The sequence below is a fragment of the Halichoeres trimaculatus genome, unplaced genomic scaffold (genome assembly GCF_033239565.1).
Source record: "Halichoeres trimaculatus isolate MK-OKI-2021-1 unplaced genomic scaffold, fHalTri1.1 fHalTri1_scaffold_20, whole genome shotgun sequence".
In the NCBI taxonomy this organism is placed as follows: Eukaryota; Metazoa; Chordata; class Actinopteri; order Labriformes; family Labridae; genus Halichoeres; species Halichoeres trimaculatus.
Window position 1 is genome coordinate 5,581,379 of NW_027437198.1, and position 14,666 is coordinate 5,596,044.

At 42.1% G+C, this 14,666-nt stretch overlaps 1 protein-coding gene across 6 annotated transcripts in view; it reads right to left on the reverse strand.

Annotated features, from left to right (window-relative positions):
* Positions 1-211: 211 nt before the first annotated feature.
* The window catches only part of LOC141809126 (sterile alpha motif domain-containing protein 9-like), a 28,072-nt gene continuing 13,617 nt past the window's right edge, over positions 212-14,666 (reverse strand). For all 6 annotated transcript variants that reach the window (XM_074695957.1, XM_074695959.1, XM_074695958.1 and 3 more), the window contains 9 exons: positions 12,100-12,190; positions 11,811-12,000; positions 11,579-11,678; positions 11,280-11,479; positions 9,623-9,770; positions 8,317-8,444; positions 7,907-8,030; positions 6,138-6,205; positions 212-4,849 (listed from right to left, as the gene is read on the reverse strand). In XM_074695957.1, the coding sequence (XP_074552058.1) occupies positions 845-4,849; positions 6,138-6,205; positions 7,907-8,030; positions 8,317-8,444; positions 9,623-9,770; positions 11,280-11,479; positions 11,579-11,678; positions 11,811-12,000; positions 12,100-12,190 (5,054 nt within the window). In that variant the 3' untranslated portion in view covers positions 212-844. The remainder of the gene's footprint in view (positions 4,850-6,137; positions 6,206-7,906; positions 8,031-8,316; positions 8,445-9,622; positions 9,771-11,279; positions 11,480-11,578; positions 11,679-11,810; positions 12,001-12,099; positions 12,191-14,666) is intronic.

Below are 14,666 nucleotides of genomic sequence, written 5' to 3' on the forward strand. Positions count from 1 at the left end.
TACACATTTATAAAAGTAAAATGATACAAAGTCCAAGAGCATGATTCCATTTTGATAAGTATTTACATTAAATGTCTCTTGATTACATCATATTCTGAAAAGACAGCACAGATAACATGAGTCATCAATATCAACTTGAAACAGAAGCATTCAAGATTACTTAAATGTTGGACTTTTGCTTTATCTTTCATTATAAAGCTGACTGCTGATACTTTACTTTACTAGCCTTTGGTTTTAAGAACTAAGATCAAATGTGCCCCAGGTTGTTCAACCTGAAGCTCAGTTCAGGTGTTTTGAAATCCATTTTAATGTCAGGTGTGAACACTTCAATCAAAATGAAGTCTTCACGGTTTTGTAGAAAAACTAAACACACAAAAGAACTAAACAAACAACAACAAAAAGAATCAATGAACAGAATGATTTGAAGTTCCCATATAAGTAGCGTTTGAATGAAGAGCACCAAATACAGTTTACACTGCTTCACTCAGGTAATCCAGGTTTGATAACATCAAAGTCCATGTGCCAAACAACAACTAAGTATGTTTTTCCATAACTTGAATAAACACTGAAACTTGGAATAATGCCAGATCTGAACGCCTGTATCTGACTGTTGACACATTCATTATTATACCATGTGTTCACCACAATTTTTGTATTTCACCATTGCCTCAAATAAAATTCATGAACCTTGACAAGCCCAACCCAACTCTTCACAAGGCTTGTGTGTTTGTATTTTCTCATGTTGTAATCAGTTCCTGCGTTTGATAAAGAGACTGGTTCCAGTTCCCTTTTCAGCAAATCAAAAAGCAGACTAATGAAACATGACCATTGTTCATCAGGCAAACTATTTCTTCACAATGATGTTGCATGCAACAGGGCCTCTGAAGGTAAAGCCCAGGTAGAACATGATGTTCTCGTTACTGTGAGGCACTGAAGGTACAAGTAGAGGTAGGATGCTGAACTTCTTTTTCCCAGGGACATCGAGGTACACGACCCCATCTTCAGTCCATCCAGACACAAGTTTCAACATCGTAGCAATCTCAGGGTTTCTCCATGCCTCACCCCGAAACCACTTCATGCGTTTCTCAGAGACTGAGGACACATCTGTGACTCTTTCTAACTTTTTCTTGTGGACAAACTTATCCAGCCCATTCCCACTGCCGAGGAAAAAATGAGTGTAAAGCCTTCTTTTCCTCTGAGGAATGTCCTTCATCTTGGTCCAGTAGTGTTTTTCCAGGTGTTCCACGGCAGACTGCACAGTGTCGTATTTGTATTCTTTCTCGTGATCAGTGTCAAGATCCTCAGGCCAGAACAGCAAGGTGAGTAGGAACAGGGCACTTGGTGAACATTTTCTTTTGTCAGATGGAAACTGACGGCAAAGCTCCTGTAGAGTTTTGATTGGGGCTACTGTTTGGGTCTCTGGTGACAGACAGTTCAGGGAAATGTTGGTCATGATGTAATTGACGATATCTCTTTGAGAAAATTTGGCCTGCAATGGATTGGTGGGATACAGAGAAAGAATTTTCTGTAGCAGGTGTACTGCATCTTTCTGGTCCATTAGCTTAAAGACTGACGTCACACTACCACCGCCAAAGTGATAGATGATCATGCGTTTTTGGAACGGGGTAAGATTGTCTGGGATAGTTTGCCCCTGAAGTGCACTGGAATAAACTTCACTGAAGTATTTTCCATACTCCGAGGATTTTTTTGACAACCATGTCAATGGATGGCTAATCTTCTCTTCAGGACTTTCAGGAGTCTCCTCTTCATCTGCATCAATGTCTGTCTGAAAGTAGCTGAGGTCTTCTGAAATCCACTCCAAGGCATCTTGCATTGTTTTGTGAAGCTTTTTCAAGCGCTCATGAAATGGTTCCCAAGCATCTTTAACTTCCTCTGGGATGTAATCTGTCAGTAGGTACTTCATACACTCTGCATGGCCATTGGCTTTGTGGGCAAACACGTCCAATGAGGAGATCAGTTTGAGAAGACTGCATCCAGTTTCAACTTCAGCAAAAAAACCTGAACTGTGCACGTTTTCCATATCTGCTTCAGCTGCTTTCTCACACTCCTGAAAACACTCAATAGCCTTCAGTGCTGTTCCCAAAGCATCCGCTGTATTTTGGGCTGTCTTTGATACATAGTCATTGTCAATTGCCTTGCATTTTGCAAGGAACCATTTCCTGTACACCTGCCCTTTCGTTTGGAGTATGTATGAGTTTTTGGGCTGTTGTTTAGCTGCTGTCTCAGCCCAGTCCTTTGCCTCTTCAAACTTTTCATACGTGTAATGAAGACGAGCCAGGTGTTGTGCAAAAAATGGATCTCTATGAAAACGCTGAAATGCCTCCTTGAGCAACTCAATTGCTTTGTCTGGGCTTTTCTCCTTGTCACACACATGCTCAATCAGAGGAGAGAAAAAGCTGTCATATTCATCTCCTTTGCTGATTCTGGATCGCCTTATGAAAAGTGCTCTCAGGAACAACAAATACTCGTCTCTTCCAAATCTGTGTTCAAAAAGCACTTCTTCAGTGAGCAACTTCATTGCCAAACTGCTTTGGGTCTGGTCCTCTAAGAGCTGCTGGAGGATTTCTCTTGCAACAAGTGGATGAATGATTCTGATTGAACTGATGTGTGTCTTTTCATCTCGCAGGTGCAAGAAGACCAGTTTAGCCTGAGGACTGAGTGATTCCTCAAACCTTTCCAAGTGAATGGTCAAACCAAGCAAAGCTTCGCAATGAGACTGCGAGATGAAAGAGTTTTGAACGTAAGTGTTCAACAGTGCAACATAGAGAACAAGGCGAGTGACAACTGGATGACGGCTGATGCCTTCTCGCAAATCTTTCACAAACTTCTTGACAAAATCCATGTGGAATCCTTCACTCATTAAATGGTAAAATTCAAGTTCATACTGTTCTTCTAGGGCCTCTTGTTTGCAAGCAAACTCTCTCCTCTCTTGGGCAGACAGCTTGTGAGTGACTGACACATTCTGTAGTGGCGATTCCTTGCATTTTTTCTCTGGATCAAAGGATCGCCTACAACTCAACAAGATGAAGCAAGCAGTGCTACGCAGGATTTTTTTGGTGTTAACAGCCACCTCTAGCTCATTTCTGAGATCATTCAGATATTCTTTGTCTGAGTCTTCAATGAGGAGCAGCACAGGAAGACACTTCTCAGGGTCTTTTTCCTCATACTCCCTTAGTTCCACTGCATGTTGTGCAACAACAGAGGCTGGGTATGAAGGCTTTACAACAGCACACCTCACATCTTTCCTGTTGTTCCACAGAACTTGTCTCGCCACGGTGCTTCCACCACTTCCTGGATGATGGAAGATGTTTATACGGTTGACTGGAGTTTCATCTGCATTGCCTTCCAAGGCATCACAGAGAAGTTTGGAAACTTCATCATAGGCATCTCTTTTAACTACCTCCCCCACATACTTGTGTTCAGCAAGCCAGAAGTTCAACCAGGTCACTCTTCCACCACGGTAGAACATTTTTTCAATGTTTTCTTTCTCCTCATGGATGAAGTCTTCATTTGTGTCACCACAATGATCAACTGTCAGAATTTCCAGTGAATACATCTGTTCTTCGTTTTGTGTTTCAAGCAGACATGTCCCTTTCACAAAGACTGGCAGCTGTTTGCTGGTACATGCATTAAAGAGCTGTACCTGCTGCAGAGTTGCATTGATGTGACTCATTTTCATTCCAACAACAGTGGAATTGTTCACAGCTTCTGTTCCACATGACCCCTCTGCAAAGCTTTGAAACTTCTGGAAGTTCTCCTGGGATTCACAGACACAGATGATATCTTCATGTCCTTCCATGTTTAAGAAAAACTCAATGAAGGTGTGTAAGAGTGGTTTTTGCAATGGGGATGTGAGAAGAAAAATGACCCGGAAGGTTCCTTTTGGCAAGATTTGTTTGCAGATTAAAGAGACGCACTCTCGCAGAAGAGTCATTTTTGTCTTGAACCAAGTCGTTTCATCACATGATGTTTCATTTCCCTTAAAGTCAGTTCGGCCATTACAGAAGATCCAGCTGGTTTGCTCAAACAGATGTAGGTGGTTTGTAAATTCTTTGATGCTCATGTCATCAGACGTTTTAAAACTCTGCAGAGAATGCATATTTGAGGCACGATGCTGAAGGTATTTACTGCAAAGACCAGATATCTTTGAGTCTGGGTCGAAGTCAAGAACACAGAATATGTTCAAGTTCAGCAGCCACTCGATGTAGCAAAGGTCAACAGGCTGAAATTTATTTGTGACTAGTATGAACCATGAATGCTTCTCAATGAACTTTTTGCCTCTTGTCATCAGCATTGTTAGTTCCTTTCCAAGGTCTTGGCACATTTCTGGAGCACTAAGGAACTTTGATTTCTCTGTTTCTCCTCTTTGTGCATCCCGATCTTTGACTCTCTGGTAGAAGTCACTCGAGTCATTCCCTGACAACCTCTCCAGGGACAGTGTGGGCCCTGCTAAGGGTTCAGACTCATCCATTAACAAAGAGGGTAATGGTTCATTAGCTGTTGCAGGAGCGACCTGCACTGGTTGTGCAGAATGTGTAGGTTCTTCAGGTTGTGAGGAGGGGGATGATGTGTGTGCAGACAGGGGCTGAATGCATGGCTCATTTAGTCTTTGTGGGCTGGGGTGTGTGTGTTCAGCTTGTGTTTTTGCAGCCTGCTCAGCTGTAGAGTAGTAAGGCAGGAACAGCCTCTCTGATGCACATGTCCTCATGGCCAGGTAGGTGTGCATGAGTAGGTTGGGGAAGCGGGAGGTGAAGTAGCACACAAAGTCATCCGGGATGGAGCCAAGAGTCTCCTGCACCTCTGCAGGCCACTCTCTGTAGTGGTGTTTCTGTGGAGAGAGAAGAATGACTGAGTCAAACTGTGGAGAGCATGATCTTTCAAACACACTGTAAAAAGGGAATCTTCAATCTCTTGAAGTGGTGTAATTTTTTTGATCAATCCAACTTAATATTTATAAGTTAAGGTTGCCAATGTATTTTTGTGGATCATATCGACTTTAAATTCTGCTTTGCTACAACTAAAAAAAAGAAGTTGTTGGACCAACTTAAATTGATTGCTTCAATTGGTCACACCTAAATAAATTAATTTCTTTGAAATGAAGTTAATAAGTTCAATTAACACAACTTAGTAGGTCAAATAAACTAAATATTTTAATTCCTCTCAAATCAACATTTTGAATCAATCCAGCTTTAAGTTTTCAGTTATTTCAAATCAATAATCTGCAAAACCCAAAAGGAAAAACCGTGGGTGAGGGGGAAACACCTTGGATATGATACCCTGATGCACATTGAGATACCAGGCAGGGCCAGTGTGTCTGTGCTCTATGGCACAGACCAGCTGGCTCTCAGTGGTCCACGGCGCTGGCTACCTGGCTGTGCCCCATGGCACTGGCTGCCCCACGGCAGTGAGGGCTCCAGTTGAAACACTCTCTCAGTAATGGTAATTTACATATAACTGAAGACAAAACCCAGTTTGTCACAGACCATTTGTAGTATTTGTAATTTTATTTTTTCATCTATTATCATAAGCACTCAACATGCTTGAAGGGACACGGTCCATGCCAGAGGGCACAGACAGCAGGTCAATGTCGTGTGGAGCACAGAAAGCCTGTGTCCTTGGCAGGTTAACACCTCAATGTACAGCAGGGTCTAATATCCACTGCATTCCCTCCTCATTTGTGGTTTGAATTAAGTAAATACAATGGGCTGTAAAGTAAACTTACAAGTAGACATAAAGTAAACTCAACTTAAGACTATTAGTTTACTAATATAATACTACTATTATTTACTAACATTCTTAGTGCAATTGTTTTCCTAGATTCTTTCAAGTAAGCTCAACTTGTCACATTTTTACAGTGCAATAAAGTATAAAAACACCTCCACAGATTTGACAAATTATTGAGTTGAAACAACTGAAAACTTTAAGTTGGACTGATGCAAAATGTGGATTTAAGAAGAACCAAAGTTTTAAGTTCACTTGACTTAATCAATTGTGTTGATTGAACTTATTAACTTCATGTCAAGTAACTTTATTTAGATGTGACCAATTGAAGCAATAATTTAAGTTGGTCCAACTGTTTTCTTTTTCAGTGCACAAACATGCAAACACATTCCTACCTTGTTTCTCATTGCTCGCAGCAGGTCTCTGACTGATCCACCCTTGTAGGAGCGGAATTTCCGGAGATCTGCCAAGAAAGGTGAGAAAAAAAACCTCAATGCATCAACAGCAGAATGAATCCATGGGAATCATTCACCAAGGAACCATGTTACAACAAGGCCTGGATTTAAACAGCTAGATGAGGTGAAAAAGTTTTAGCTGAAAAAACTGGATGTGATTCTTCCAGGAAATACTGCATATGACACCAACTGTGAAGATGGCGTCTAATGGGCAAACTGACTATTGTGAACACAATGGGCTCTAATTTCCTGGCGCAGCGCAGGGGGTGCAAGCCTGGCGCACCCTGCGCAGTGTTAATTTCGTGCTGCGCACCACCGTGCGTCGCAATTTGACAATTTGGTAGACTGTGCAGAGATGGGTGCGACAGAGCGCCAGGGGAGTTGACGGCGCACCAGGGAGAGGTGTCTGCATATTCATGTTGGCGCAGTGACAATTTAGTGCCACAAACAGTGCAGAAAGTGCGCTGAAAGCTTGCCAGCTCCAACCTGGTCTATTCTTGGCAAAAAAGAGGAGCGCACCCTCCGCAGCTGTAATTTGGTGACAGGCACACGTGCACACATGTCACCAAAGCCTCAGAGGCAGGTTTCCAGAGTGTCAGGCACATTTTAATGCAATAAACAATCACAGCAATCACTATTTACTGTAACTGTCTGAACCAGCATATACAATTGTATCTATATTAACTGTCCCGTCACATCTGATGTCAGATTAAAGCTGTTTGTCATAATGGAAAGTTAACCTGACGGCAGCTGGAAGTTTGATGCACATCTTACAATTAAACAATAAACAGCCTTAACATCTGATACTGAGTATATATCTGGTTCTCTCATTTAATTTAATTCAAAGAAAAGAGGGAGAGAAAAGACGAAGAAAAAAGAGACAAAATAAATGTATGTCACTAAGGATTTACCCGTGATTTTCAACATTTCTCTGTTTTAGTCTTTATTTTTAACGTGATCTAAACAGATGGAGTACATTATTGTAAGGAGGATGAGGTTGAGACACCAGGAGAGTATACAGTGTATCACCAAAGGTTCTACTATTTGGCAATGACAAACCAGGAGTGCAGGTGGATCAAAAGTATTCTGAATGGATAAGCCAGCTGTGTTACTGTCTCTTCATTTTGTACTCCTATTAATGACAAAGGAACAGATTAAATCTGTCTGCCATTAACAGACTTAATAGCCTTGTGTTATTTATCTTATTTACGTGACAGGTTGTCATTTGTCTCTACATTCTCATGTTCACGCCTCCTCTTTTTCTCTGTGTCCCGCACAGGAAAGTTCCACCCCGACGCATTCACACACACACACACACACACACACACACACACACACACACACACACACACACACACACACACACACACACACACACACACACATGCAAAAAAGTATACTCTGTATAGTGGACAGAGAGCATGGAAAACAACCACAAGAAATGGTAGAAACACAGCCCCCAGCCTCTCTGTGATGTACCACTCGCTCTCAACTGATCATGTTTCAGGCAGCTCTCTTCCTGCTGTTACAGCAGGATACAATACTGCAGCCACAAACACACACACTCCATGCCAAAGGTTTTCTGCAGCTACCTTTACAAAGAAATGTTACCTGAAGTTGTAGAATACTGTCCAATAATCCTCATAATTAGTCAATACAAAATAAAATCAGACTATTTTACAGGTAAAACTTCAGCAACAGGCTCATACCTTTCTGCAGCGGGGCTGTGATGTGCTCCATCCAGTTGTTCTTCACAACAGCCCCCTCCCCTCTCTCCAACTGCTTTACAATTGGTCCATCCAGCGGCTCCCTTTCTATCCTGTCACTGACATCCTGAAAACAACCACATGAAAAAATTAAGTTGATTTGAACTGATTTACAGGCAGACTCATTCTAATTCATTCTATTTATGTTTGGGGACAAAGTGAAGAGAATATGTGTGAATAGCATATCTAATAAGCATTTGGAGTAATTAAAACAGTCAATTTAGCAATGTTTCCAGAATCACCTGGCATGGAAACCCTGAGCAAAAAAAAACATTAAGTTATGCTGTATTAAAACATAGCGATTAGTATGAATTCCAGTTTCTAAAAATGACATTTAAGAACCAAAAACAAACCTGAAAGAACTGCAGCTCCTTCTCCAGGCTCCAGAAGAAAGGGTGTTTGAGAACACTCTCTGCTGAAGGCCTCCTGTGTGGCTCCATGCTCAACATCTGCTCTATGAGATCTCTGGCTACAATGTCCCCTGTGTCCACAAAACATGATCACCAGGTGTCAATGTGGACAGAATTATTAACAAAAAAAAAAAAACTACCTGCTTAGCTGAACCAAACTACACCATATCCTTCCTGGGGCCTGTACTACGAAGCTGGATTAGCTCTTAGAGAGATAACTTCCTGGATAAGTTTTGGGTTTTCCGTACTATGAATGTGGATCTCTTTTTATCCAGACACGTTGCCCCGGTAACTGATGCTGAGCGCCAAACCTGGTCCGGAGCAGATTAAGTTCCAGGATAAGAGCTCACGGGGTGTGACAGACCGCCCGCTGACCAATCGGTTCTCTCGGACAGGCATACAAGACCGCACAGTCACCAATTTGCTCAGCCAGAGTGAAGTCCTCCGGTGCGGGACTGCCCCCTGTCTTTTTGGCCCAACAATTTTTCTTATGGGCTGTGAACAAACAATATCTTACTGATCATCATAACTGAGCGTTGTAAGGAAAAAGTAGAAATGTGTGCAAATGGAATCTTTCATACTGACCACTTTGAAGGATGTTTTTATATTTATTTTTTATTTACTCCCACGTCCTTTTTTCCCTACTGCTATTGCATCTGCAATACAAATTGCCTACAATGAGCATTTTCCTTGCGAATTGTAGGAAAGTGGACTCTTCCTAATTATGAGGTCGGATATGATGCTGATCTCACTCACACACTGACTGACAACATGAATGAATAAGGACCGAACTGGCCGTGTCGTCACATAGGTCTATTAATATCAGCATTTTGGAGATTTACGCATTCACAGAGTTGGCGATTTTTTGCCAGCAATCCCTCCGGCTTCTCGCGGCCGCAGTTGTGTTGCTCCTGGCCTGGATAATACTGTAGTACTCGTATTTTTACAGGATTATTTGCTGCTCCTCTGCCGTAAAGTGGGCTGCTCTCTTCTCCATTGTGGAAAATGCTCCAGGGCCGCTTACTACACCCATTTTATGTGTGCGCGCACAGATCCCAGCTGGATTCACTTATCAAGTTGATAACGAGCTTCGTAGTACAGCAGATCTGGATGACAGAGATTCAGTGAAGTTCAGCGAGTTGTCGCAGAGTTATCCTGGATGACTTAATCCAGCTTCGTAGTACAGGCCCCTGTTAGACTCCATTACAGTTTTTGTATACACCAGAGAAATCAAAAGTTTATTCCTCACCATGTTTGTCACTTTGAAGATGCTTCAGGTTGTGTGAGCCCATCAAGATGTTTGCTTGTCTGAACACTCCCTTGCCGTATGGGTGGCTTCCCTGTGACACCACGTAGTAGAACACACAGCCAGCAGAGAAGATGTCAACAGCGCACGTCTACACGGGACAGGAAAGAAAAACCGAGGTCAGAGTGGCACTTGTAAACTGCTAACATCATTTTTTATCAGATTTCTATTTTTTTTCCCAATCACTGGTTTACAAATAGGTTAACTTATACTCATATACAGTGGCTCTTGCCTTTACTGTAGGGACAGACTGTTGTTTGTGTTGAAACTGGGAAATTTTGTGTAAAATGTTTAAAGCCATACTTCTGGAAATGTCCAAAACTAGTTGACCTGGACATTAGCAGGGCTAGATAAATATATTGTGGAAAAAGTTGCAAAATCAGTCAGAGTTAAAGACAAAGCTTCCCCTGGTACACTCAATTAGGACTTGATTATTTCAAGTATCTTGAATGGTCCTCATGGTCCTCATGGTCTCTCTTTTTAGACTGCATGGTTCTTGTATTGTCTGGGTTTCTATTAAGTATTATAATTTATGGAAAGGACCATTCCACCCTTTGTCCTTTTACACTGCTTTTTGATTGTATTTTATTGTGCTTATTGTTATTTTGTTTGTGCTGAATGCTTGTAAAGCACTTTGTAAACTTTGTTTTAAAAAAGTGCTATACAAATAATAAAATTAATATAATTATTATTATCTATCTGAAAGGGATCTCAAGCTTGATGAGACATGTGAGAAAGACTAAGGGTGCAGTCACACTTCCCTGCTTTGGCACTTTTTGGAGAGGTGTGCTTCAGCACTGTGCAAGCACACTCAAGAGCATTTGTACACAACCAGGGCGTGACATATAATCACTGCGACCACTCCTCACAAAAGTTTTAGAAAATAATGGGATACTTAAGCCGCGTTTCCACCAAGCAGTCCGGGTCGGTTCGTCTCGGTACGGTGCGCTTTTAGCAGCGTTTCCACTGACTCATCCCGGGATGGATCCCTTAAAAACCGAGACGAGCCGTCCCACCTTTTTGGGACCCTTTCGAATGGGTGCCAGACTGGACCGATCCGCTCTCGGGAGGTGGAGCAACACACTGCAGACCGTTGATTGGTCAAAGGAATCGCCACTTACCCCGGCAGCGGCTGCATTTCTCCTGGCGGCAAACAGACTTCTCTGAAACAAAGCTTGATTGTACTTTGTAACAGAGAGTTACATGAAAATCACAGAGAGGACGAAATGCTGCATGTCTTCCATCCGTGCTCTTTGTTTACTGTGTCGCGTTTTCGTCTTTGTTGGATTTAATAGAAGGGTAAGCTGCTACGGCATCGCGCTATTGTTTACCAGCTGTGGCTTCCGGCATCCAGCTTACACGCCGCCCACCATGAGAGGGCACAGTTTGGGGTGGAAAAGCAAACGGGATGAGACAAAACTGTCCCAAACTGTCCCAAACCGTACTGAACCGACCCGTACTGCTTGGTGGAAACGCAGCTTTAGAGGGCTGTGTCAGACCATAACAACCTAAAAAAAAGCCAAAAACTCACAAAGCTTCAAGTTTTTCAAACAACATTATGTTGTGTTGCTCTCAAGCTGCTCTTTTTTCAGTCACTCACCGGATTGTCTTTGCAGTCCTCATTCAGCATCTCAGGAGCGATCCAACCTTCTGTGCCCAGCACACCAGACCTTCTACTGAAACTGTGGCGACCTACTGCCAGCTTCCTACACAGACCAAAGTCTGAGATCATGGCCCGGACCTGACCATGGGTGTTGGGCATGGACACCAGGATGTTGTGAGGTTTCAGGTCTCTGTGGACTAAAGGGAAAACATGAAGGTGAAAAGAAACATTTTTATAAAAGCAGCCAATCAGGATGAGGATGGAAAAAGGGGTGAACTTGGGAACAGGATACCTACCAATGTTCAGAGAGTGCAGGTGAGCCAATCCTGACATGGTCTGCTGAAGGAGCACAACTGGCTCAAGTCCATGACGATCAAAATCCTTCCTCTCCACATACTGAAACCAGTGAAGACAGCCGTCAGTGCAGCCCCCAAATATGAAGAGGGTCTCATTTTCTCACAGGTTAAACACAAGATGCTTCAAAGTGAAATCAGGAGAAGTTTGACAGATCCTTTAGTTAACTATTACCTCCTGAAGTGTGGCTGCACACAGCTCGATGGCAATATACTGGAACTGACGGTCCCTCTCAGTGCAGAAGTAACGGATAACGTTTGGGTGGTCGTCTGATTCCCTCAGCAGCTGGACTTCACGGTCTGCCAAACTGAAGAGCTCTAAGAGGATCCTCTTCACAGCTACTGGACGGTTGTCAAACTGACCCCTGGAAAAAAGGTGGAAAAAATGTTATTTCAGTGTTATTTCTGAAGAACTGAATGAATTATTCAAGCTTCTCTAAGTAAATGTCATTTTTCAGCCTTACTTGTACACAATGGTGCCCTCAGCCCCATGACCTAAGACCACTTTGGGACGGAAAGTAATGCTGCCCACTGTGACCAAACTGGAGTCTTCCTCTGATTGGACAAAAAGGAAAATTCCAGACAGAAAAAACTAAGTTAAATTATTACTTAAGAGTGAGAGTACAGGTTTTGAGGCTCTGGGGGTGACGTTAGTGCTCCGTTCCCTTCCAAGGTCCAGGCCAATATATGAAGTACTAAGGACTGTGTGCTGTACATAACGAAAATCAATCCCTCCTTGATCAAATGGTCTGGATCTGCTGTCTTCTTTTGAAAACACATGGTGTCTCTCTTTTAAAACTCCTTTATTACTGGGGGGTGGGGGATGGGGGTGTGTGTGTCTTCGACTGTTGTTGCAACTCTCTGAACCAATTTCTTTCCCAACTCAGGTTTTTTGGCAGGCTTTTTCTTCTCTTGAGATTTTTGCTTGGAGTTGATGAGCTCATCTCTCTTTTGAATGATCAAATGAGTAGACCCTGATTTCATGCAAACCTTTTCTTCAAAAAGTCCTCATTCAATGTAAGCAGGTTTTGTACGTTAACTTCCACCTCATCAAGTTTTTCTATGTACTGCTCCTTCACTCCAATTGAAAAAAAAAATGCTGTTTTAAGATTCTGGTGACTGGTCAAGTTCACCAGCTATGATTGGGAGCAAAAGGAATTTCAATTATAAATAAATGAATAAGAGAAAAAAATTATTTGGCTTCGACTCTTCAGTTGGAAAGTTTAGAAAAAAAGTCTGTGGACATAACGCAATGCATCTGCACCAACACAGTACCCTCCTGATAACAACCCAAATCTTCAGAGAAGCTTCACAATTTTAGTATAAAGGTTTGTGGCCTCAAGGGGGCAGCAGCAAACACCTGTTTATGTGTGCATCCTACCAACACAAAACAAAATTGGCTTTTATATCGGGCTGGGTATTGCCAAGAACCTTACGATTCGATTCGATTTAGATTCTTTAGGTCGCAATTCGATTCAATATCAATTTGATTTGATATTGATTTAGACGCTTCGATTATCAATTTTCATGCCCCATGTGAACATATGTGGTATGTCACCTCACGTTTTGGAGCAATAAAAAAACACAAACGTCAGACTTTAAAGCAGAAGGATCTGGCTTTATGCTGCTGCTGCTGCTGCTGCTTTGGCTGCCATTTTTTTGTTTTTTTGGTCTCTGGTGGCCCTCGTCTGTACAACACAAGTAACACTCACAGTCCCTCTCACTTGCCATGAGATGAATCGATTCAGAGGATTCGCTTAATCAATATTAAATTGGGCAAGGAAAAATTTCGATGAATCGATTCATCAATATTTTTACGCACCCCTACTTTTATATACTCATATTCACACAATCTCTGGGGGTCTTTTTAGTACTGTATCAGATTTAAAAGTAATACAGTTTTTTGTTGAAAGTAGATGCCTGCTAACACAATCGTTTTCAAGAGCTTAAAAACAGGACATTTTATTACAACTATTGCATGTAACAAGTAGAAATGTTAGATGTCAATTGTAGTCTGAGGAAACAATTTGGAAAAATTATCATGAATTCATTTACTTCCTAACATTGGGGAAGGCATTTTTCAAGGGTAATGTCATTACAAAGGAAAAGGGAAGTTTACATTTTCAGTTAAGCCAAACTTTCATTTTACATAGTTCTGATAACAAGCTGATGATAGCTTTATAGCTTTCAGCATCCTGACACAACATGCCAGCAACAGCGTGGCTAAACAGAAGACGGAGGATCAGGTATGAACCAAAGACGGTTAGGTTACGGTGGCTTCATAGGCCCAAAAGGCGCATGTATCCTGTAGTTAGTTTGGATGGACCTTGGTTTGTATTCAGACCTGCACCAGAGAACCACAAACCGCACCAGAGTTCGTTTGGAAGCGGACCGAGACCACCTCAAAAAGTGGGACTCGGTCCGGTTGTTTGGTCCACACCAGGGTTCATTTGTGTCTATTCACACCTGCATGAAAAGTCCACACCAGCGTGGGAAACGAACCGTAGTCCGTTTATAGTGGACCAAACAGTCCAGGTCTGAATACGCCCTTATTTGTCATTGCACATGTTTCAGAGCAGTGAAATTACATTTCAGCTAGCCTGCAGTAACCAGAATGTGAGGGCACTACATTTTTTATTAAATGTCCTGAAACACATGAGGGTCGATGAACTCAGCGTGATTTCATGTGACAAATACACAAACTGAATGTGAATTGGGCATCTCTGGCACAACTGTTGGAACTGTTTCCCTTGCCTGCTGTACATAAACAAGGTTCTCTCACTGAAAAACTGTACACATCCCTTCTTCTTAAGAAGCTCTGGTAGCATCTTCTCAACTGCTAGGGGTGACTTTGATCCTTGCCACCATAACATTGGAGGAAAACAAAGCTCTCCATTAAAACACAGGAAAATACTCACAGAATTTTCAATTTGTTTTAATTTCATGCAGGTTGCACCAGATGGAACGTAATGTCCCCTTTTTGACGATGACAACAGAAATATTAGGTCAATAGGGTTAATAAACCACAATA